General features: G+C 44.1%; 1 protein-coding gene across 1 annotated transcript in view; it reads left to right on the top strand.

Annotated features, from left to right (window-relative positions):
• Positions 1-244: 244 nt before the first annotated feature.
• anos1b (anosmin 1b) overlaps positions 245-26,321 on the top strand; it is a 141,579-nt gene continuing 115,502 nt past the window's right edge. The window contains exon 1 of the mRNA XM_067994612.1: positions 245-426. Coding sequence (XP_067850713.1) covers positions 247-426 — 180 coding nt within the window. The 5' untranslated portion in view covers positions 245-246. The remainder of the gene's footprint in view (positions 427-26,321) is intronic.

The raw sequence follows: 26,321 nt of genomic DNA, 5'->3' as shown, positions 1-26,321 counted from the left end.
GAACCATCGGATGGTGGGTGTGGATGCTCAGCGAGGCGCGCGGGGGGGGCGTGGTTCGAGCGAGGAGGCGGGGCCAGAGCCCACATGCTGCCGCTTTGGTCCCAGTTAATAGACAAATTTGCAGAGCCTGCCTGCTTCCAGCAGAGAATCTGACAGCAGCCAGCAGAGAAGCAACAGGAGGACTGAACGGTGCAACTTGCAGTCCTGTCAGTTTTGTGTGTCGGTCCCGCGGCGCCGGACGGAGGGATGCCGAGCGGGCTGTGGATGCTCCTCCCTGGGTTGCTCTGCCTTCTGCTGCCGAGGGGCAGCGGCGCGCGGCGATCTGGGGACGGCGCCGGTTCGGAGAGCGTCTCGCGGGCCAGGTGCACCTCGCGCTGCCTCGCGCTGCACATCGCACACCTGAGCGCGAACTTCAGGAGCTTACAGGTAAGAGCAATCCCTGAAACTGGGGCTAGGAGAGGAGGGGGGGGAGACCCCCAACTGAAACTGGGGCTAGGAGAGGAGGGGGGGGAAGACCCCCAACTGAAACTGGGGCTAGGAGAGGAGGGGGGGGAGACCCCCAACTGAAACTGGGGCTAGGAGAGGAGGGGGGGGAGACCCCCAACTGAAACTGGGGCTAGGAGACCCCCCAACTGAAACTGGAGCTAGGAGAGAGGGGACCCCCAACTAAAACTGGGGCTAGGAGAGAGGGGGGACCCCCAACTGAAACTGGAGCTAGGAGAGGAGGGGGGGAGACCCCCAACTGAAACTGGGGCTAGGAGAGGAGGGGGGAGACCCCCAACTGAAACTGGGGCTAGGAGAGGAGGGGGGGGGGAAGGCCCCCAACTGAAACTGGGGCTAGGAGAGGAGGGGGGGAGACCCCCAACTGAAACTGGGGCTAGGAGAGAGGGGGGACCCCCAACTAAAACTGGGGCTAGGAGAGAGGGGGGACCCCCAACTGAAACTGGAGCTAGGAGAGGGGGGACCCCCAACTGAAACTGGAGCTAGGAGAGGGGGGACCCCCCAACTGAAACTGGAGCTAGGAGAGGGGGGACCCCCAACTGAAACTGGAGCTAGGAGAGGGGGGACCCCCAACTGAAACTGGAGCTAGGAGAGGGGGGGTTTCCCCCAACTGAAACTGGGGCTTGGAGAGGGGGGGTTTGCCCCAACTGAAACTGGGGCTAGGAGAGAGGGGGGACCCCCAACTGAAATTGGGGCTAGGAGAGAGGGGGGACCCCCAACTGAAATTGGGGCTAGGAGAGAGGGGGGACCCCCAACTGAAATTGGGGCTAGGAGAGAGGGGGGACCCCCAACTGAAATTGGGGCTAGGAGAGAGGGGGGACCCCCAACTGAAATTGGGGCTAGGAGAGAGGGGGGACCCCCAACTGAAATTGGGGCTAGGAGAGAGGGGGGACCCCCAACTGAAATTGGGGCTAGGAGAGAGGGGGGACCCCCAACTGAAATTGGGGCTAGGAGAGAGGGGGGACCCCCAACTGAAATTGGGGCTAGGAGAGAGGGGGGACCCCCAACTGAAATTGGGGCTAGGAGAGAGGGGGGACCCCCAACTGAAATTGGGGCTAGGAGAGAGGGGGGACCCCCAACTGAAATTGGGGCTAGGAGAGAGGGGGGACCCCCAACTGAAATTGGGGCTAGGAGAGAGGGGGGACCCCCAACTGAAATTGGGGCTAGGAGAGAGGGGGGACCCCCAACTGAAATTGGGGCTAGGAGAGAGGGGGGACCCCCAACTGAAATTGGGGCTAGGAGAGAGGGGGGACCCCCAACTGAAATTGGGGCTAGGAGAGAGGGGGGACCCCCAACTGAAATTGGGGCTAGGAGAGAGGGGGGACCCCCAACTGAAATTGGGGCTAGGAGAGAGGGGGGACCCCCAACTGAAATTGGGGCTAGGAGAGAGGGGGGACCCCCAACTGAAATTGGGGCTAGGAGAGAGGGGGGACCCCCAACTGAAATTGGGGCTAGGAGAGAGGGGGGACCCCCAACTGAAATTGGGGCTAGGAGAGAGGGGGGACCCCCAACTGAAATTGGGGCTAGGAGAGAGGGGGGACCCCCAACTGAAATTGGGGCTAGGAGAGAGGGGGGACCCCCAACTGAAATTGGGGCTAGGAGAGAGGGGGGACCCCCAACTGAAATTGGGGCTAGGAGAGAGGGGGGACCCCCAACTGAAATTGGGGCTAGGAGAGAGGGGGGACCCCCAACTGAAATTGGGGCTAGGAGAGAGGGGGGACCCCCAACTGAAATTGGGGCTAGGAGAGAGGGGGGACCCCCAACTGAAATTGGGGCTAGGAGAGAGGGGGGACCCCCAACTGAAATTGGGGCTAGGAGAGAGGGGGGACCCCCAACTGAAATTGGGGCTAGGAGAGAGGGGGGACCCCCAACTGAAATTGGGGCTAGGAGAGAGGGGGGACCCCCAACTGAAATTGGGGCTAGGAGAGAGGGGGGACCCCCAACTGAAATTGGGGCTAGGAGAGAGGGGGGACCCCCAACTGAAATTGGGGCTAGGAGAGAGGGGGGACCCCCAACTGAAATTGGGGCTAGGAGAGAGGGGGGACCCCCAACTGAAATTGGGGCTAGGAGAGAGGGGGGACCCCCAACTGAAATTGGGGCTAGGAGAGAGGGGGGACCCCCAACTGAAATTGGGGCTAGGAGAGAGGGGGGACCCCCAACTGAAATTGGGGCTAGGAGAGAGGGGGGACCCCCAACTGAAATTGGGGCTAGGAGAGAGGGGGGACCCCCAACTGAAATTGGGGCTAGGAGAGAGGGGGGACCCCCAACTGAAATTGGGGCTAGGAGAGAGGGGGGACCCCCAACTGAAATTGGGGCTAGGAGAGAGGGGGGACCCCCAACTGAAATTGGGGCTAGGAGAGAGGGGGGACCCCCAACTGAAATTGGGGCTAGGAGAGAGGGGGGACCCCCAACTGAAATTGGGGCTAGGAGAGAGGGGGGACCCCCAACTGAAATTGGGGCTAGGAGAGAGGGGGGACCCCCAACTGAAATTGGGGCTAGGAGAGAGGGGGGACCCCCAACTGAAATTGGGGCTAGGAGAGAGGGGGGACCCCCAACTGAAATTGGGGCTAGGAGAGAGGGGGGACCCCCAACTGAAATTGGGGCTAGGAGAGAGGGGGGACCCCCAACTGAAATTGGGGCTAGGAGAGAGGGGGGACCCCCAACTGAAATTGGGGCTAGGAGAGAGGGGGGACCCCCAACTGAAATTGGGGCTAGGAGAGAGGGGGGACCCCCAACTGAAATTGGGGCTAGGAGAGAGGGGGGACCCCCAACTGAAATTGGGGCTAGGAGAGAGGGGGGACCCCCAACTGAAATTGGGGCTAGGAGAGAGGGGGGACCCCCAACTGAAATTGGGGCTAGGAGAGAGGGGGGACCCCCAACTGAAATTGGGGCTAGGAGAGAGGGGGGACCCCCAACTGAAATTGGGGCTAGGAGAGAGGGGGGACCCCCAACTGAAATTGGGGCTAGGAGAGAGGGGGGACCCCCAACTGAAATTGGGGCTAGGAGAGAGGGGGGACCCCCAACTGAAATTGGGGCTAGGAGAGAGGGGGGACCCCCAACTGAAATTGGGGCTAGGAGAGAGGGGGGACCCCCAACTGAAATTGGGGCTAGGAGAGAGGGGGGACCCCCAACTGAAATTGGGGCTAGGAGAGAGGGGGGACCCCCAACTGAAACTGGGGCTAGGAGAGAGGGGGGACCCCCAACTGAAACTGGGGCTAGGAGAGAGGGGGGACCCCCAACTGAAACTGGGGCTAGGAGAGGGGGGGCGGTCCCCCCGAAACTGGGGCTAGGAGAGGGGGGGCGGTCCCCCCGAAACTGGGGCTAGGAGAGGGGGGGCGGTCCCCCCGAAACTGGGGCTAGGAGAGGGGGGGCGGTCCCCCCGAAACTGGGGCTAGGAGAGGGGGGGCGGTCCCCCTGAAACTGGGGCTAGGAGAGGGGGGGCGGTCCCCCCGAAACTGGGGCTAGGAGAGAGAGAAGGAGGCGACCCCCCCGAAACTGGGGCTAGGAGAGAGAGAAGGAGGCGACCCCCTGAAAATGGAATAGGGAGATTTTTGAAACTCAGAGAGGGGACCCCCCTGAAATTGGAAGCAGGAAGAAGGGAGACCCTGAACCAGTCAAAGGCCCTGAACGGATCCAGTCTCCATAACTGACCATCGATGACAGCATTGGTCTGTCTAGGCTGCTTGAGCTCTCAGCAGAACGTATTCTGTTTCTGAACGACTGGCCTGAATGGATCTTCCCCATCATCAGTGAAGGCAGAGGTGAGGTTAGGGCCATGGAACCCATGCAATTGCACAGCCAGGGACATTGAGCGGATCCAGTCCTCAAACCGAACCTTGATGTGGGGTTCCTGCAAGACAAACGCCACCCTTTATAGCGAAACCCCCTGAAACTGAGACAATGGAAAGGGAGACCCTTGAAACTTGGATTGAGAGAAGGGGAACTGTGAGAAGGAAGACATCCCTCAAACTAGGAAAAGGAGAAGGGAGGTCCCTGAAACTGGAATAGAAGATAGGGATAGAAGATTTTTTTTACCTAGGCAATAGACAGAATCTGAGAAATCCGCAAACAGAGAGACTGCCAAATGTTAATAACCATTACCTCAAAATCTGGCTTTGCATTCAGTAGTTTCCAAATGTTTTACCTGTAATATTGTACAAGGTTTCTTTTCCTAAGAAAGAAGACCTGCTAAAATTTTCAGTTAAGATCTTCAGTGTGAAGTGTCAGAATTCCTTTAAAACCAACTGATGGTACCCCATATTTGTAGTAACCTGCATTGTTTCTATTTTTAATAACTGTCCCAATTATTGTTGCGCAGCGAATGCACATCTTTTGAAATCTGGTAGTCTATTTAAAAACGTTTTAAAAGATGAAAGTTTTTCATAGCCTATTCATACTTCAGCACCTGTTTGATTTCCAACAGCTGTTGATGTTCAAAAAGTGCTTTAAACAAATTTGTGAAAGTTAGCATCGTACACAGTGAAGAGAGGGGTTCCTTTTTTCACAGAATTGTCACTTCAAGTTTATTTTAGTATTTCTTTCCTTGAATTCCAAAAAGCCTGTGAAAATTTGTAAAAGGGGATGAGAGCTTGCGTGCATACACCTAATGAAATATAAACATGCAAACGAGAAAGAAAGAACTTCCATTTATCTTTCATGTGCTAAGGATATCCCAAAGTGCTTCAGAGCCAATAAATTACTTTTTTGAAGTGTAGCCACTGTTGTTTTGTAGGCAAATGCAGCAGCTAAATTACACACAGCAAGGTCCACAAACAGCAATGAGAAATGACCAGTTAATCTGTTCGGGCAGTGTTGGTTAAGGGATGAATGTTGGCCAGGACACAGGGAGAACTTCCTGCTCTTCTTTAAATAGTGCCTTGGCTCTTTCATGCCAACCTGAGCATTAACATGGGGCCTCAGTTTGATATTTCATGTGGAATACATTGCCTCTGACAAAGCAGCACTCCCTCAGTACTGCACTGAAGTGTTAGCCTAGATTATGCCCCTAAATCCTGGAATGGGCTTGAATCCACAACATTCTGACTCCGAGGCGAGAGTGCAAGGGGCCCTGAGGCCAGGAACAGATGGGTGGGATCCAAAAAGGAAGAGATGGGTCAGGGGACTGATTCTCAACCCATCTGCTCTATGTGCTACCAGACCATGGGACACCCCCTCATAGTGTTGCCAGACCTTGTTCCCGGATGCTGCTCCCAGATGCCAGACCTATCCCAGTGCTCCAACACTCTGCTTTTTGCCCACTACTTCCAGATCCTAGGACTGCTTCTCACTACTCCCACATAAAAGATTCTCCTCTTTCCCCCCCCCCCCACCTCATTCTGGCACAGCCCAGGACACTGCAACTCTCCACTTTCAGTACTAACAAATTCTGGAATCTCTTCCTGTGCTCCCAGAACCAGGACCACCTACAAGTGCTCCCAGACCCTAGAACCCTCCTCCCACTGCTTCGAGACATCAAATGTCCACTCCCAGTGTCCCAGACTTTGAAACCTCTCCACGCACTCTAATATCTAGATCACCCCCCCAAACCCTGGGGCCACTCCTGTAATTCCAGTCCCCAGGATCCCCATTCCCAAATGCTGCCAGATCCTGATAACCCCCACAAACCCCATACATGCACACCCAATAATCCCATTCCAAGTTCTGACACAGCCCAAGCACTGCAGATTCTATACTCTGCCACCCCAGTACTGCCACACCTAGGGACCACAGACCCTTTGCCTCTGATACTTCAGACTCTGGTCCTTCACAGTGATGCTAGATATTGAGTCTCACAGTCCTGCCATACCCTTCAAACCCCCACCCCAGCCACACCATGGGAGCCCATCAATTGTCCCAGATTCTGGGACCCTGCTATCCAGTACTGCCAGATCCTGATATACTCCCCAATGCAGAAAACCCCCTTCTCAGTCTGACACATCTTAGGATCACCCTGAGTGCACTTTAGTCCTGCTATTTTTTTGATTTTTTTTTCCACCCTCAAGCTGACAGATACTAGCATTAGGATGCTAGCACTTCCTAATGCTCCCAAATCTCATCACCCCTCCCTCACAAGATGTCCCACTCCACTGCAAAACCCTGAGACCCCAACCCAGGTATCAGCTAAGACAATCCCCACATTCCAAAGCCACTGCTACCAAACCATAGGTTCCCTCCACAGTGCTACCAGAAACATCTCTCAATACTATCAAAGCACAGCAATGCCTATAATTGGTGATAAATCCCACAGGCTTCCCTCCCACACACTACTGTTAAACCCCACCCAATAATCTCCAATCTGCTTCTTGTTGCCTATTATCTCCCTGTGTATCTTGAGCTTTCAAAAAGGTAACAGATAAATATTAAAGGGCCGATACTGCGCTGGCGTGCTATCAGCAGGGAGTGGTGCTCATAGAGAGTGCATTGCAGGCACAAAGCCTGTGATTTTCCATCCATTAATTTTAATGAGAAGAAAAGCATGGACTGTGCACCTATGATATGCTCCCTGCGAGCATGGAATTGGCCCTTAAAGAAACATAATAATAATCAAAGCTACCGACTTACCACTTTCATGGAAAACTGAACAGAATCATGCAATTTAATTCCTAGAATACTGTTAAAGATCTCAGAATAACATGCAATAAAAACAAAATTGACATATTTTCTACCGTAAACAAAGTGGCCTTGATAATACATTGCACCTTACACGGCATGTCACCCTTATTGCACGTCTTTTGATTCACCAGAAGCAGCTCCATATATACGATTGCTTTCTGTGTCCGTTTTTTGGCTAGTGGGGTTGGTCCAGTTGGGCAAGAATGGACAACTTCCATGGACAGTTAACTGTATAGTAGAGAGTAACGTCATTGTTTATGTGACCAGACATATGTGACCTTTTTCAGGAGATTAATTTTCAACTTGCCTGAGCCCTTTATGTTGCTATAATTGCCGTTGAACCTTGGCATCTTAATTAAAATTGCTTTTTAAGTATTCCCCAAATGCCTAGGAATCCAGATGATCGGTAATGTTTAAAAATATTATGGGCCATGGTACCCTCTGTCAATTTGTACTGAAAAATAGGCACGCATAAACGCGCGAACAATACCAGTACAACGTGATATTGTACTGTTCATCTGTTTGCACTACTAGTAGGGTTCTGAAATAGTTTCATAGAAATTAACAAGAAAAAAACATCTTTTGCTTGTTAAGGGCTCGTCGGGAGAAACCTGTGCAGAATTATGCATGGGGGAGAAGGGATAAAAACAAAAGTGAGCCCTGAACTCAAGGTCAGGTTTGAAAAAAAACTTTCATCTTTCTCCGAGAAAAAAAATACGCTGAAGTGTAATGACATTGATCTAGTTTTTTTTGGTGGGGTGGGGGGAGATTGTTTAAGTATAATAAAGCAAGAGCTTTTTGTTAAATTTCCCAGTGTTTGTAATTTGCTGCAGGTTAGATCGAATACATGCGGGACATATTGCGTTAGTCAAGCAATACATCACATGTAACATTTGAAGCACGGTTTAAATACTACGCTCCAGTGTGTGTCCTTATGCCATTACTGGGTTGATTTTACAAATCTGTAATAGAGCATGGAGCTTTTCATGGCAGGAGTGCATATCGGGAATTCAGACAGGGAGGTTAGTGGGCCCCACAGGATTTTCTGTCTATTAATATTAATTTTGCAGGGCCCGTTGATCTCCATATCTCGATAGGTTCTCCCGATGCACAGAACACTATGCCGGGAGCAGGAATTTGTAAAATCTACCTTTGCATCTCTAGAATCTGGTGCATAATATAAATTGCTTCATTTTTAATAATAAACTGACTCTAAAAAGTGCAAATCAGCAATGCAATCCTACAGAACCGATATGACAATAGTGGTTTGCTTCTGTAACTTGTGTCTGGACCCTAGTCTGTCTGGGCAGAGCAACTACTTATCCTGGAAATGAATGCAGATGAAAACATTTGTGTTTTCACAACTATTGTTTTGCTATACATTGTTGATTTAACTTTTTGTGAAAGGTGCACATATATGGCATGATCTGTGAGAATAAAATAAAATTGTCTTGTTTCTTTTTAAAAAAAAATCTCCCATTATGTGTAAAGATGCATATTACCATTTTTAATAATCTGAAGGCCTGATTTTAACAAGGAGCCGGAATCGGGTGGTGAGGCTGAAGTGAGCACCATACCCCACTGACCTCGGCAGCAGGAGGCCTGGACGATTTTAACTCCTAGGCCTCATCTGCAGGTGCCCAGTCAGTTACCCACCCGAAACAGGCGGGAAGCAGCAGCTGGCCAGCAGGGGGGAGCGGAATGTCAGGCGGCAGGAAGTCACCGGCCGGGACCAAAGGAAAGGTCACCAGTACTCAGTTAAGTGACGAGGAAGCGTTTTTTGGGAGTGTTTCGCGTTGAGGAAGAGGGTGTGCCTGGAGCAGGGAATGTCTAATCTTTCCTTATGGGGCCTGGAGGAGCACTTGTGTTCCTCTGGCCCCACAAGGAAAGTTTTTTGTTTAAAAAGTGCCTGTTTGGGCTTCTTCTGGCTCAGGCTTCTGTTCCTGCTAGCTTCAACTGGCAGGAAAGCCACAATGGTTTTCTTGCTCAGGGCCCGAGTTAAAATAGCGGCCAGGGCCCATCAGATGATGTCAGCAGACCCCGTTCTGTATATTTAAAGAAGGACCCCACCCCACCGGCTTCACACAGGTGTCCTTGGCGCCTGCTCGGAGGAGTAGGTTAAAATAGAAGACGGTGGTAACAAAACGGGATGTTGGCGGGTAAGTCGGCCAATTTTAACTGCCAACCTATCGTTTTTTGCTGGGCAGACAAAGTTAACATCACCCCTTTAATTTCAGATTGATTTATCTACCCAAGAAAGTAATCTCTCTTGTTTCTACTGAAATTCTTAGTACATGAAAGACTTTGCATATAAATCCAGATTTCAGATTCTTCCTTCAGCGGTTACACACACTTGCCTGGCCCATGATAAACTTTTCTTCATTTATACTGGTTAAGTAGCTATTCAGCTGCTTCAGAAACATTAAAAGATCATGAATGCATGCATGCTGTGATTGGCCATTTTTTCTGTCATACTCACTAAAGAAATTTTATTACACAAAAAAAATATACAAAATTGTGACAATCTCTCATTTGTTTGTCAATCATAAAAAATCTACTAGAAAAGAGGATTAAACTTCTTTTTGAAAAAAGAGGAAAATAACCAAATATGTTTCCAAACCAGTGACTCATTGGCATGCTGCAGTATGAACTGCACAGAAATAAAGTGATTGCTTTAAGACCAATGCAGAAAATTTTAATCTCAAAACTCAACTTAATCTGTGTTGATTTAACTCCTATAATTTTCTCCCTTTTCCTCACCTCCTCCCTCCATGCCACACACATGTTTTAAGGGCTGTTTTTGAAGTTGTACCTTTTTTTAAAAGCAGTATTTCCATTGAAAGGAATGTACATTTATACTGATGTTGATATTCTAATGCCATCTTATTCTTGTATTTGATATAATTTAAATGAAACCTTATTTTAAAAAATCTTAGCGCTGTATTGCAAAACATTGCATTGCAGTAGATGTTAAATTTGATCAGTTGTGTTCTAGGAACTGAGCCTGCCAGAGTACCCATTTACATCCTCTGTCCCCTTCTCTGTTAACCGCCCCCCCTTCAAGTTCAGCAAGGGAGGGGGAAATAGATAATGGGGCAGAAATCATTTGCGAAATAACGGTGAGCTCAACGGCACTCACCATTGTTAATGGCGAAATGGAGGAGCAAGTCCGGTGTTCGCACACGCGCAGTGAAATGCAGAAATCTGGATCTTGCTCCTACTGGTTCGCCAGCGATATGACAGCTTTGAGTTAAAGGTATATCGCTCGCTTCAATCAGAGAAATCATTGAAAAAGTGCAAACTTGCTTATCTGCCCAGCTGGAAAGTAATTAATATCACCACAAAACAGGTACGCTTAAAAATACCAGGTCTAAACTAAGTTTTAACAGTGAAGTAAGTCTTGATGACTGCCAAACAACTAAAAATTAACTTTTAAAAATGTGGAGTCTCATTACCCCTTATTTTAATAGTTTTTGGTCATTAAAAAATAATTTTCAAAAATTATTTTTTTTTACTTTTTCCTTCTGTCTCTTTTATTTAATGTAATTATTTCTTATCCTCTCTTTTTCCGCTGTCTATTATTATTTTTACAATGATTTTAATGTTGTACCTTTCGCTTCTTGGTTTAACGATCCAAGCCTGCAGAGACAGTTAACGCAGCTTGTCAAAATGTTGCGATCTGATTGGTCAAGGGGAGACTGTGAGCCTCTTGCTTCTCCCAGTGTTCCAGCTTCACCTGAACCGATGCTGGGCTCTTCTCCGCTTCCTATTAGAGGAAGTGCCCAAAGAAAATACCACAATTAGTGGGTTAGAATAAATCTATGGAGCAGCAAGGAGTGTTGGTTCACCACTCCAAGCAATTTCTGCCCCAATATTATCTTTGGGGAGAAACAATCTTGTTACGAATGTTAAGTTGCAAACATATGTTTTATAAAAGTTTATAACTGGGTCAAAGTGATTCAAAAGTGTTACAATATCCTTGATACGAGAAATGTATTTAGGTGTAGATAACTGGGAGTTAGTTACAGGGGATGAATTTTTGGGGGACACATTTTTGTTAATCAAGTGAGTGTGCATGCTGGAAAATGGAATTACTTTTTATACCCACTGTCAACGTCAAGCTTGTGAGGTTTAGATATACAGTTGTTGTTTGCAACTCGCTTGATTGGAATTCCCGTTTTAACACTACCATTTCTAAAGTCCCTTTTTTTCTTCCTATAATTCCAATTGTGAAAGTTTGTTTTATTGCAATTCCCACTTATATGCAAGTGTGGCGTGCAGAATTCCCGCTTCAACAAGACTTGTCACCTTTGAACTTAAGGCTTTCACCTCTCAATCTGATTGGGGTCAGTGGTCAACATGCCTAAGAACTGGTTTGACCTGGTTTCCACCTGTTTGTTAGTGTTGTGTACAAGAGGGAGGAATGGAAGTCGTATTTCCAGATTAGATCATGATTTCCTATAACTTGTATTCTACTCTTTTTTGGCAATGTAGTTCAACATTCTGTTGATTTTGTTGATTGCTGCTCTGCTTGGTTAGGCATTTTGAACGCTGAGTCTACTAAGATTCATAATCCTTTTTCAGCTTCCTCGTTAGAACATAAGAAATAGGAGCGGGAGTAGGCCGTACGGCCCCTCGAGCCTGCTCCGCCATTCAATCAGACCATGGCTCCACTTTCCCTCCTGATCCCCATACCCCTTGATTCCCCTGGAGTCCAACATTTCAAGACCATTCATGTGTTCCCCATTTTTCCTTCCCATGTGTAGTACTTTATATTTGCCTGTATTAAACTTCATCTGCCATTGATCTGCGCACTTATATATTTTGACGAGCTTATTCAGTAATTTCTGAGATACCTCCTCCAATTTCACTATTCCCCCTCCCCCCCCTTTGGTATCATCTGCAAATTTAACCAATTTGCATTGGATTTCTGAGTCCAAATCATTAATGTAAATTAGAAACAGTAATTGCCCCACAGATCAGTGTTATGACACCCTACTCAGTGCTCCTCCCCCCCCAACCCAATTTAACAAGTACTCATTGTTTTCTATCCTTCAGCTTTTTTTTAAATTCACAGCTAAGATTTACCCTGAATTCCCACAGCTTTGAGCTTAATGGCCATTTGTGTGAAACTTTGTCAAATTCCTTCTTCTGTTGGGCTGTTACTTCCTCAAAGAAGTCAAGGAGGTTGGTCAGGCAGGATTATCTTCTGAATTCATGTTGACTACTGTTAATTATTATTATACAGATAATCTTCAGGTTTACATCTGATCATTGATGGCATTATTTTACATGGGCTTGAAGTAAGCCAAATTGGTCTGTAGTTGACTACATCTGATTTGCCCTTTTTGAATATGAGAACCACATTGACCTCGCACAAATTTATTGGTACCTCCCCGTGTCAAATGACTCCCTCATAATGATTGTCAATGCCTCACAAATCTTTCCAATAGTCACCTTTAGTATAGTGGGATAAATACTGCCTATCCTTGAGGATTTATTGCTTTTGAGCCTTTATAGCCTGCCTAGGACTTCTACCTCAGGAGAAACATGGCAGAGGATTGATTCGATTTAGTGTGTTGCTGCGCATTAAAAACCAGATGCTTTCTGCATTATATATTAGAGTTAGTAATTCTATATGATGCAAGCAACAAGAAAGGGCATTAGTCCACTGGAATTCTGTGCAGTGAGAGGGAATGGAGAAGTAATTTGGACCCTTGGGATTCCACGTTTAGATTTGCTATGTGTTTATGTAGAGTAAGTATTACAGTCAGAGAGACAAAGGCCCCAATATTTGCAGGGACAGAGCAAGGGCAACTGTCAGTGGCCGGGCAACCCAGAAATACATGAAATGCAGAGGTCCTGATGAATTTAACGGCAGGGCCTCACTTGAATTTTTTTCTCCATTTCCCGCCCAGCAACCGGCCAGATTAAGAGACTGGCCGGCTGTTAGGAGGGAAGGCCTGCAGTAGAAGGCTGCAGCTGGCGACCGGAGAGGAGGGAGGGAGAGATTGTGGGGGTGGGGGGGGGGGTTCGACCGATCACGGGGAGGGGGGAAGATCGCGGCAGGTTAGTTTGGGGGTTCGGGGGGAGGGACTTGTGCTCCTCCTGGTCCACAAGCTGTGCTGGAAAAGCACTTACCTGCTGGATCTGGCAGTTCTCACCTCCTTTTAGCTGCCGGGTTTCCCGAGCCCCGGGAAACCCATGCTGGAGGCTTAAATCTAAATAGCTGCTAAAATCTGAAGCATGCAGCCTCATTAACATTTATAATTACTGACCCACTCTTGCGATCAGGTTACTCGCCTGCCCCCCAACCCACCCAGTTAAACCGGAAGTAGGCGCATTCGCGGCCAGTTGGGGGTCAGGTGTCCCACTTTTAAATATTTATGCTGCTCCTCTCCTGCCCATCCTGAGGGGTTAAAATTTCGCCCAAAATGTCCAATCCAGCATACTACTATTTATATGTCAGATCATAGATTTTCAGGTTGAGGTGCATGTAGATACACGTGGTTTGCGAGGGGATCCTCAGGTCTGAGTCCATCGAATTTCTGTCTGTCTAGGACTAGGCACATCAAGTTCCATGAGCACAGTGCCTCAAGAATTCCATATTCTGGATTTTTTTTCTGTATTTATTGATTATTCCCACTTCCTACATTGATGGTATGGTTTTCTTTTGGGTAACTGTCTTTCAGAAGTTAGGATAGTTGGTCCCTGTGAATATATTAATATTTGCAGTGTCCTATGAGTGTGTTGATATGTGCAAGAAGTTTCCCATTTCGAAACCACTGCGTTAGACTTGCTTTGTATTAAAATTACAGGATACAGCAATGCTATTGTGCATTGAAATCAATAATAGGTGTTCCAATGAACATGCTCATCTGAAATTGATAAGTGAACATCCCAGCCTGTAAAGCCTTTTGGACCCATTTACAAAAATCACAGAAAAAAATCTCGAATACATAACCTCCCCTTTTTCACTGCTCTTAATTTAAACCAAAAAAAGAATGTTGATTCTGATTTGAGCTGAAAATCCCCAGGTCTTGACGGACTTCATTCTAGGGCCTTAAAAGAAGTGGCTGCAGAGATAGTAGATGCATTGGTATTAATTTTCCAAAATTCCCTAGATTCTGGAAGGGTCCCATCAGATTGGAAAATAGCGAATGTAACTCTCCTGTTCAAGAAAGGAGGGAGACAGAAAGCAGGAAACTACAGGCTAGTTAGCTTAACATCTGTCAGGGAAAATGCTAGAATCTGTTATTAAGGAGGTTATAGCAGGGCATTTAGAAAATCTCAATGCAATCAGGCAGAGTCAACACAGCTTAGTGAAAGGGAAATCGTGTTTGACTAATTTATTAGAGTTCTTTTAGGAAGTAACAAGCAACGTGGATAAAGGGGATCCTGTGGATGTAGTGTACTTGGATTTCCAGAAGGCTTTGACAAGGTGCCACATCAAAGGCTACTACACAAAAGAAGAGCTCATGGTGTAGGGGGTAACATATTAGCATGGATAAAAGATTGGTTAGCTAACAGGAAACAGAGTAGGCATAAATGGGTAATTTTCAGGTTGGCAAGATGTAACGAGTGGAGTACCACAGGGATCAGTGCTGGGGCCTCAACTATTTACAATCTATATCAATGACTTGGATGAACGGACCGAATGTATGGTTGCTAAATTTGCTGATGACACAAAGGTAGGTAGGAAAGTAAGTTGTGAAGAGGACATGAGTCTGCAAAGAATTATACATAGGTTAAGTGAGTGGGCAAAAATTTGGCAGATGGAGTATAATGGGGGAAAATGTGAACTTGTCCACTTTGGCAGGAGGAATAGAAAAGCAGTATATTATTTAAATGGAGAGAGATTGCAAAACTCTGAGGTACAGAGGGATCTGGGTGTCCTAGTAATGAATCAAAAAAAGTTAATATGCAGGAACAGCAAGTGATTAGGAAGGCAAATGGAGTGTTGTCATTTATTGCAAGGGGAATGGAATATAAAAGTAGAGATGTTTTGATACAGTTGTACAGGGCATTGGTGAGACCACATCTAGAATACTGTGTGCAGTTTTGGTCTCCTTATTTAAGAAAGGACATAATTGCTTTGGAGGCGGTTCAGAGAAAGTTCACTCGGCTGATTCCTGGGATGAGAGGGTTATCTTATGAGGAAAGGTTGGACAAGTTAGGCCTGTATACACTGGAGTTTAGAAGAATGAGAGGTGATCTTATTGAAACATATAAGATCCTGAGGGGACTTGAAGGGGTAGATCCTGAGAGGGTGGTTCCCCTTGAGGGAGAGACTAGAACTAGGGGCCACAGTTTAAAAATAAGGGGTCTCCCATTTAAGACGGAGATGAGGAGAAATTTTTTCTCCGAGCGTCGTGAGTCTGTGGCACTCCCTTCATCAGAGAGCGGTGGAGGCAGGGTCATTGAATATTTTTAAGGCTGAATTAACAAGGGAGTCAAAGATTATAGTAGGTAGATGGGAAAGTAGAGTTGAGGTCACAATCAGATCAGCCATGATCTTATCAAATGGCAGAGCAGGCTAGAGGGGCTGAATGGCCTACTCCTGCTCTTAATTCATATGTTTGTATGAGTAAAGTTAAAATTACTCCCAATACCTTCAGAACAGATGGAGAGGGACTAGAGAAAGAAAATTGGAAAGGGAGAATAAAAACTACCCATTGCCTATCGAACTATATGCAAGATCTGCACGATTGATCAGCCTAAACATTTAAATGTAATTCAGCAAGGTTTATACGAAAAATAAAGAGGAGCTATCCATAGTTAAACAACAACAATGTTGAGCGATAATTTCACCAGAAATATCACTTATTTTCATCCTGCGGAACCTCTAGAAGTAAAACTTGTCATTGAAGAACAGAAGCTTTATATGCTAGTTAACTGGTTTAAAAAATTAACTGTTCAAGCTTTTAAAAAGTTTGCAAGCTCCCTAGAGGAGAATTATTACTATCCCTTTGAAAATTATAGGCTAGAAATTACTATTGGTGGTATTAGCAGATGAACACTAAAGGATAAATTTGCTAATCCCACATTCCCAGCTGAGCTATGCTCAAAAGGAGCATGGGTTCAAGATAAGCCTGCAACACTGCTGCACCATTTCTTCGACCTGTGCTCCCTTTGAGTTTCTCTCCCTGCTGAGAGCATGTCATTGGTGAATTTACTCTTTAGTGTGTTATATGACATTCCTGTGTCTATTTTAATGTAGATGATGATCTATGTATTTGAAATTGGTTAACACCTTAAAATCGCAGATAAAAGATCATAGACACGTGTTAAGCATTTATCCACTAATATCATTTCTGTTGTGATACTATCTCTTCTGAGCATTTGGACATGTATGAGCTAATAAAAGAGAGTTGACATGGATTTGTGAAAGGTAGGTCGTGTCTGACTAATCTTGTTGAATTTTTTGAGGTGGATAGGTAGTGCCTATGAATGTTGTCGATATTGTCTTCCAGAAGGCATTTGATAAGGTTCCGGACAAGAGCTGATTGGCAAAAATGAAAGTGAACAGAATTAGAGGTAACCCTGTAACATTGGTTGGTAATTGACTGGGAGGTAGGAGACAGAGTAGGAGTAAAGGGAGTGTTCTCTGGTTGACGAGATGTGGCAAATGGTGTTCCCCAGGGATCTGTATTGGGGCCTCAGCTTTTCACGCTATATATTAATGACGTCGATGAGGGAATCGAGAGTTGTACATCCAAGTTTGTAGATGACACTAAGTTAGGAGGGACAGTAAGTAGTGTAGATGGGAGCTGGAAGTTACAAAGGGACATAGACGGACTAAGTGAGCGGGCGAAACTATAGCAGATGGAGTTCAATGTGGGCAGGTGTGAGGTCATCCATTTTAGGTCCGAGAAAGCCAAATTGGAATATTTTGTTAATGCTGAGACTAGGAGCTGTGGAGGAGCAACGGTATTTAGATGTCCATGTACACAAATCACTAAAAGCTAGTGCACAGGTACAGGAGTAATCAAAAAGGCTAATGGAATGTTGGCCTTTATCTCAAGGGGTTTGGAATACAAAAGTGAGGAAGTGATGCTTCAGTTGTACAGAGCATTGGGCTAACCCAATCTGGAGTGCTGTGTTCAGCTTTAGGGACTTAACCATATATTGGCCTTGTAGGGGGTACAGTGCAGATTTCCCAGTATGATATCAAGGTTTAAACAGTTAAATTATGAGGACGCCTTGCATAAACATGCTTTGTATTCCCTTGGGTTTAAAACAGTGTTGTCCAATACGTTTGCCACTAGCCGTTTTTCTACTAAGTTTGTTGTATGGCTTACCACACTCCTGGTTTTTCTACTAAAATTAGTGCATGTGGCTAAAACAGTGTCACCATAGCCACACCTGTGGTTAGTCAGCAATTTCTATTGAACCCTGGTTTGGAAGGTTGAGGGATGATCTAAACGAGTTCTTTAAAATGATAGTGATTCAATTGGTCTACTCCTGTTCCTATGTTTGGAGGCTGTTAACCATTGTAAAAAGAGCAATACAACTTATCTGAATAGTGCAGTTGTTCTGCTGTGCCTGTAAATAATGTGAAACATTGTAACTTTACAAAGACGGTTGTCTTCACCCATGTGGCTTCTGTAGGTTTCTGCGTTTTGTTTCATTTTTGCCATTTGTTTTGTCTCTTTATTATATGCCCGTGTCCAATTTGAAAACCATATTCAAAGAAGCTGGAGCAAAACCTGTACTTGTCCAGTGTCCACCAAAGAAGAAATGCCAAATGACAAAACTACTAGTTTTTCTCTTTCTAATATCAGGAAGTTGATTTTTAAAAAATTGCTCTAGAAAGGTTTCAGATCAGTGACCTAATCTTCCCCAACATCTCCTGTTTTGCCTGATATTTATCCTGTGCTGCACGTTACTCACCCTCAGAATTTTTCATCTTTGCAGATAGTGAATATCAGCAAGCTAATCAACCATAGTGGGCATTGCGACTGAGCACAACCCTGTCCTCACTTGATTTCCACACATGCGCACGTTCCAGCAGGTTTTACTGTATAATAATCCAAAGTAGGAGCCCAGGCTGATATTTTCATTTCCCCCCCCCCCCCCCCCAAACTGGGAGACATGAGGCTAATTGTTTTGTTCCCACTACCACCCCAGTTAAGGGCAGCTAAACCAGCAAAGGCCAGAAGTCACGTGTAAGACTTTTCCACCTGTTTGGTTCAACAGAGTAAGACATACACAAAGTACTTTTACTAGCGTTAAATGAGTTCCTTAAATATGGTGCTGGTCAGACAAATGGAGGCAAATATTTTAAAGATAATGGTGATAATTTTGACTTTTGGGTGATTGTGTAAAACGGAAGATATTGATCCATCTCGCCCGATTTTCATATTGGGAGAGATGTATAACAGGCGGCTGAATCGATATTGCCCATTTTACATCATCACCCAAAGTCAAAATGACACCCTATGCCCAATTTTCATGAAGGCTCAATGCCTCCAGCAGTTCACAGCTGCAATGTTGGCTGCTGAGAAATATAGAGCTCAACAGACACTATATATGCTACTTTGAAAGCTATTGCAATGTAGCGTTGCTTTTTAGCACAGGAACAGCCAGTGACATCATTCATCACATTATAGTGCATTTCTGATAACACAACCAATTTATTTTATTTTTTGTAATCAGAGTAATGCTGTTTCTTTAAGGAGCAATTCTTGGTTTGCTTAATCAAAAGAATTTGCAAATAAATGGTGTGAATTACACCTATAAAAAGCTTTTGAGGAATCCTGTTTTGCATCCTTTTTTTCCCCAGTTGTAACCATTTCTTTCACTCTGCTCTTCCACCTAGTATTGCTATACATAATTCCATCCAAGCTGTATTGTTGGACCTATTGTGAAGAGAAGAATATTTCATTTTTGATATAATTTTAAATTAGATGCAGCAGCATTGATTGCCCACCTTTAATCATAAATTCAAGCTGTGTTCTATAGCTGTGAACAGGTTAGAGGCTTCAGATTTTTAAAAATAATATATCTACCCCTTTTGTAACTCACTGGGGGATGTAGTGTTTCCTGCTGTGAATGTCCAGTATCAGAATATTGATTTGAGCACAAATTAGACTGAGTCCCGACTGTAGAGGTCAACAAAGTACAGGATATGTTTCTTTGCCTCAAACCAGGAATGCTCCGCTTGATTACTTTCTTATGGAATATTTGTGTAATTTTCCAAGGAACTCTTTAAAATTGTGCTTTTATTTACTTTATCTCTGATACTTTGCCTTGCTTAATGCAGAACTAAGTACAGTGGCAGTCCTTTTCAAAAATGCAGAAATTATTTCTGTCCTTCAAGAAAACTGGTATAATTTCACTTGTCAGTGATTGGCATTTAGTGCAGAGGCCTTGGCCACTGGGAATTTTGGCCTTGGGAGTGGACAGTTCCACTTGGTGTGTTCCTCTAACTCATCATTGGTTGTTGATTCACCCTTTTGACTGAAACAAGTGACCCATGATAACAAAAGGCCAGAGGGCTCACTTGTAATAAACTGGCAGATATTTCAGAAGCAGGTGGGAATGTATGGGAGCAATCTGAGAAACCTTACGGGTAAAAGTGTTTTCATAACCTATGGATCTTGTTAGAATGAATGTCAGCCAACTTTATTATCCTGTAATGGAGAACAAGGTGCTGTGAAAAGCAAGAGGAAAATTATGCCTGTTTACTATTTCAACTAAAATTGTAACATTGATTATAACCTGCTAGTAGGTGGGAATCATGCATGAATTTGTTCTTAGACTGCAATAGGGCTTATTCATTAAAAGCATGCATTCAGTATTGCCTTTTGATCTCGACTTGATCTGGAAATATATATTTTTGAAGAGGTTCTAATGGGACAATTTCAGGTGGGCTCAGTCCCAACTCAGTTTGGTCCAATAAATTGTTTTTGAAACTTTTTGTTCTTTATATGGATCTTTAAGTATAATTCAAGTAGTCAGGCTTTTTAATCCTATGTTTTATTGATCATCAATGATTTCCATCCTTCCTAAATAAAAGGACAGAAACTGCAAATACTAGAAATTTAAAACAAAAACAGAAAATATTGTAAATACACAGTAGGTCAATCAGCATCCGTAAAAAGAAAGGTTAATGTTTTGGATATAATCATTCATTACATAGAAGTTTACAGCACAGAAACAGGCCATTCAGCCCAACAGGTCTATGCCGGTGTTTATGCTCCACATGAGCCTCCTCCCACCTTACTTTATCTCACCCGATCAATATATTCTATTCCTTTCTCCCCCATGTACTTATCTAGCTTCCATTTAAATGCCTCATTGCCTCAACCACTTCAAGTGGTAGCAAGTTCCACATTCTCACCACTCTCTGGGTAAAGAAGCTTCTCCTGAATTCCTTATTTGATTTATTAGTGACTATCTTATACTTATGGCCTCTAGTTTTGGACTCCCCCACAAGTGGAAACACCTTCTCTACATCTACCCTATTGAACCCCTTCATAATTTTAAAGACCTCTACCAGGTCACCTCTCAATCTTCTCTTTTCTAGAGAAAAGGGTCCCAGCCTGTTCAGTCTTCCCTGATAGTTGTACCCTCTCAGTTCTGGTATCATTCTTCATTAGATCATTCTTCCCTCCTAGATAGTTGGACACGGAAGCTTTGCTATAGAGAAAAGTGGCACATCTCTTTTTTTTTTTAGCAATGCTGGCAGATCTAGTGACATAGAATGTCTATCTGATTTGTTATTTTCTTTGGTAGTGTAGTTTATCAGCTGCTGGTGGGAAGGAGTTATGAAGAGTATAGTTTGTGGTGTATCAAGCCCCCTAACCTAATTGAGAAACTGTGGTCCATTGATCAGGGTATACTAAAGGTCCTATATTATTGACTTCTAAAACATAATTCCAGGTGAAATGGCAATGAACTTCCCAGTACCAGTCTATCATTTCACCCTTGTGCTCTCATATAACATGGGATTGGAACTGGCGTTGCTGTTCACTGCTGCAGAAAATAAAAATGCTGTTGCTGAGACTCCTGATGCCAATGGTGATTTTGTAAACTTTAGTTGAAATATTTGCTGTTGGATTTTGTTACTGTTGTGAAGAAAACTAAGTATGGAATTTCTTTTTTGTTTGTTAAATGTCACATTTATTTTGTCTCCATTTTCCCCTCAGTCTTCACTTCCAATGTGCCAAGTCGCCTGTTCTGAAACATTTTCTAATACCATTTTTGATGTGGCTGTTTATACAGTGTACAAGAGTGACTGGGATGATTTTTGCTCTGATTGTCTCTCACCCTTCCCTTTTCTTATGAGAAAGAACAAGGCTAATGTTTCTGTGTGGGGAACAAATCAATGTCCTTTCACTTTGTAGTTCTACGTTTTGGATTTGCAACACAATGCATTCCCCTCAAGAAGTAGAAATAGTTTGTGTCCAGTAGAAAAACAGTTTAATGTGTACATATTTGATATCATGGTTTATCATAGACATTTGAGGGTATAAGATGATGCACCTGTCAATCTCACTCAAAGACTGCACTAAATCAACATTTTCTTACAGAAATATTTGGAATATGTTGTGGTTTGAATTCAATATTATCTGTCCTAAAGACTAAAATCTTTCTGATGCTAAACTTAATTAGCTCTAAAAATGTACATATTCTTTAACTTTTCTAATGGAGGGTGGGAGTTGAGGATACATTCTTCAGACTCCCCCCCCCCCCCCCCCCCCCCCCACCACCATGTTACATGGGAGGGATTCTTGGAGGCATTGAATAGAAGCAAGATTTGGATATTATCTATTAATATAATCAAAATATATACCTAGTGCACATCTTCTGTCACACCTTGACATTACTTTTTTTTAATCTGTCTCACTTCATCAATTTCTGCGTCGTACTTTCACCTGTTTGGCAAATCACAGCTAAATGGTATCAATCTGCATGTAGCACACATGAATTAAAACAACCGTGAAGTTCAAAAAACTACAAATCAAAAATGGACAGTCAGCAATAGCTACCAATAAAAGAGAAGGAAACCAATCAAATTGTTCAAAATATTTTTCAAAATCCTTTCAAGGTGATATATATTCATAGCACAAAACATCCGTCATGCTTTTGTAAATGACTCAAATTTCCCAGCAACCAGTCAACAGTTTAATATGTCACTGTTTCTGTGTGTACATCTGACAAAATTAATTCCAATCCCAGATATTATATATTTAATTATTACCATAATGCTTCATCTCACCATACAGGAGATCCACTAGTTTTTGTAATTTTTCCCCATCTAAAAAAAATTAATATGTAAGTGAAGTGCTGCTGTTTGAGTATGTACATTTCTAACTAAAGTTTCTCTACCATTTAAGTACCTTTCATAATCTAAAACAAGAGCTCCTCCTGATAGATGAGTACAGTGATGAGTTATAATACAGCTTTACAGGCCATGGTTGCTGCAGAAGGGCAAAGAACGTATAAGTATCCAATACTGAGTTCATGGAATCCTATTTGTCTGTTCATCAAATCATGTTCCCCTCTTATAGTATCCACTTCAAGGGATAGAAATATGATTCTTTCAATAAATGCTGACGAAACTTGATCTTACAAGCAAGGAGATGTAGTTGATGACTACTATCCTAAATTCCTCTGTTAAAATAATCACCCGAACATCGCTGAAAGGCATGTAGCGACATGCTCCAACATAAAATAATTTTATTGTGGAATATGTCAATATATGTTAATGGCTGAGGAAAGGTCATGGGCAGTCTACCCAAATCTATCTTTCACAGCCAGGATTAATTTTGTGAAGGGGTCATAATAATTCAACTGAACAAACCCCTTGTTTGACTGGCATTTGATACGCTTGAAAGGATTATTTTAAAGTCATAAAGTCATAGACTCATAGAATGGTTACAGCACAGAAGGAGGCCATTTGGCCCGTCAAGTCCGTGCCAGCTCTATGCAAGAGCAATCCAGCTAGTCCTACTCCCCCGCCCTATCCCTGTAGCCCTGCAATATTTTTCCTTTCAAGTACTTATCCAGTTCCCTTTTGAAGGCCATGATTGAATCTGCCTTCACCACTCCCTCGGGCAGTGCATTCCAGACCCTAACCACTCGCTGTGTTTTTTTAAAAAAAAGTTTTTCCTCATGTCACCTTTGGTTCTTTTTCCAATTACCTTAAATCAATGTCCTCTGGTTCTTCACCCTTCCACCAATGGGAACAGTTTCTCTCTATCTACTCTGTCTGGACCCTTCATGATTTTGAATACCTCTATCAAATCTCCTCGCAACCATCTCTGTTCCAATGAGAACAACCCCAGCTTCTCCAGTCTACCTATGTAACTAAAGTCCCTCATCCCTGGAATCATTCTAGTAAATCTCTTCTGCACCCTCTCTAGGGCCTTCACATCTTTCCTAAAGTGCAGTGCCCAGAACCGGACACAATACTCCAGTTGTGACCAAACCAGTGTTTTATAAAGATTCATCATGACTTCCATACTTTTGTACTCTACGCCCCTATTTATAAACTTCAATGTAGGTAATTCATGGATCTTTAGCCTGAGCTAGCCACCTTTATTTTGCCAAAGCATGAGTTTTAGAGTCTACAAAGCTTAAAATATGAGCATTCAAATATAGGGAAACTTACTTTATTATTTTGGTACTATATAGTTTTAATCCTCTACCTCTTCTATAGGTCTCCATTTATCATTGTATACATAGAGGATGGATCTCTTCTAATGGTGCTCTATTATTAGCTCCCATGCTGTGGTACACAAGCTCTAGTAATCTGAACAGAAAGCCCAGGCAATTCAGTTCAATTTGCAACATTTCTTACTCATTGCTGTGTCCTGTCTGAATCTCGTGCACTCCAAGATTTGAAAAGGGTTGTTCTTAGCACTGTTGTCTCTTTGATATATAAGTCAAATTTTTTAAAATTTATTCTCAGGATGTGCAATGGTGCTCCCACAATGTTAGTAGGAGGAAATTCCAGCATATTGACCCAGGGAAGCAATGGTGATAAATTTCTAAGTCAGGAATATTATGTGACTGAGTGGGGAACTTGGATGTGATGGTCTTCCCACAGCATTGCTGCTCTTATCCTTCTCAGTGGTAGAGGTCATGGGAGATGGAGGTGCTGTCAAAGTAAGTGAGTGCTGCAGTGCATCCTTTAAATCATATATTCTTCAGCCATAGTGCACTTGTGGTGAAGGGGGTGGATACTGAGTTCAGTGGGAGGGGCACCAATCAAGCAAACTGCTCTATCCTGGATGGTGTCCAGAGTATTGTTGTGAATGCACCCATCCAGTTAAATGACAAGTATTCCTTCACACTCCTGAATTGAGCCTTGAATATAATAAGAACATAAGAAATAGGAGTAGGCCACATGACCCCTCGAGCCAGCTCCGTCATTCAATCAGATTATGGCTGATCTTCGACCTCAACTCCACTTTCCTGCCCGATCCACATATCCCTTGATTCCCCTCGAGTCCAGAAATCTGTCTATCTCAGCCTTGAATATGTTCAACGACTCAGCATCCACAACCCTCTGGGGTAGAGATTCACAACCCTCTGAATGAAGAAATTCCTCCTCATCTCAGTCTTAAATGGCCGACCCCTTATCCTGCGACTATGCCCCCAGTTCTAGACTCTCCAGCCATAGGAAACAACCTCTCAGCATGATGGAGTGGCTTTGAGGGGTCAGGAGGTGAGCCACTCATTACAGTCTCTGCCCTGCACTTGTCGCCACGGTGTTGAAATGGCTGATCCAGTTAATCAGAACATTAAGACCTGTTGGTATCAACACCTTGAGATATATATAAAGTAATGGGAATATTGATTTAAACTTTATACATGGCCTGCGAGACTGCATGGTATGCATCTAAAGGTAGTGCTCTTGCTTCTGAGTAAGAAGTCTTCAGTTCAGGCCCTTCCAAGAACTTGAACACATAATCTAGGCTGACAATTTAATGCAGTACTGAACCTTCTACAATCCTCCGCAATCTCTGCGCTCCTCCAGTTCTGGCCTCTTGCGCAGCCCTGATTTTAATCGCTGCACCATTAGCGACCATGCCTTCCAGTGCCTAGCCCCTAAGCTCTGGAATTCCCTCCCTTAACCTCACCACCTCTTACCTCTCCTCCTTTAAGGCACTCCTTAAAACCTACTTTTTTGACCAAGCTTTTCATCACCTGACCTAATATCTCCTTATGTGGCTCGATGTCAAATTTTGTTTGATAACACTCCTGTTAAGCACCTTCGGACATTTTATTACGTTAAAGGTGCTATATAAATGCAAGTTGTTGTATTATCAAAGCAGCTGTCTTTCAGATGAGACATTTAACTGAAGCCCATCTGCTTGCCCAGGTGAGCATAAAAGATCCAATGGCACTATTGGAAGAAGAGGAGAATTCTCCTGGTGTCCTGATCAACATTCCTCCCTTAACCAACAACCCCAAAAACAAATTATCTGATCATTCACTCAATTGCTGTTTGTGAAATTTTGCAGTTCACAAATTGACTACCACATTTACCTGCATAACCCTTCATCGTCGCTGGGTCAAAATCCTGGAACTCCCTAACAGCACTGTGGGAGGACCTTCACCACACGGACTGCAGCGGTTCAAGAAGGTGGCTCACCACCACCTTCTCAAAGGCAATTAGGGATGGGCAATAAATGCTGGCCTTGCCAGCGACGCCCATATCCCATGAACAAATTTTTTAAAAAATGAATGCGCTTAACAATGTAGTTAATTGGCTATGAAGTGCTTTAAGACATCTTGAGAATGTGAAAAGTGCTTTATAAGAGCGAGCTTTTTCCTATTTCTAAATGTCCCGCAAAAACAAAAGGTTAAAACTGTGTCAGCTGTAGCGTAGCAAATTACATTGTGATCTACAACAACAACTTGCATAACATAGGAAAACCACCCAAGACGCTTTACAGAAGAATTATTAAACAAAAATTGACAGGATCTAATGCACATTATTTTAAATTGGTCTATTTATGTTCGTTCACCCAGGGCTGCTTTTAAAATGTATTTATTACTAAGCCTTGCATTGCTACATAAGACAATTAGGTGCAATTCATCATAACTTATCAATTGTACCTTTTTAATTGGGATATACCAATATTAAAATGTGCTACTGAGAAAAGGTACAGAATTGGCATAAAGGACTCCCAGGTGATTTATATCAGCTGATTTGTCAGTTCTTCAGAACATTGTGTCATGCCCAGTTG

The sequence above is a fragment of the Heptranchias perlo genome, chromosome 13, assembly GCF_035084215.1.
Source record: "Heptranchias perlo isolate sHepPer1 chromosome 13, sHepPer1.hap1, whole genome shotgun sequence".
Classification (NCBI taxonomy): Eukaryota; Metazoa; Chordata; class Chondrichthyes; order Hexanchiformes; family Hexanchidae; genus Heptranchias; species Heptranchias perlo.
Note: the sequence above shows the minus strand (reverse complement) of the source record. Positions and strands in the feature narration are given on the sequence as shown.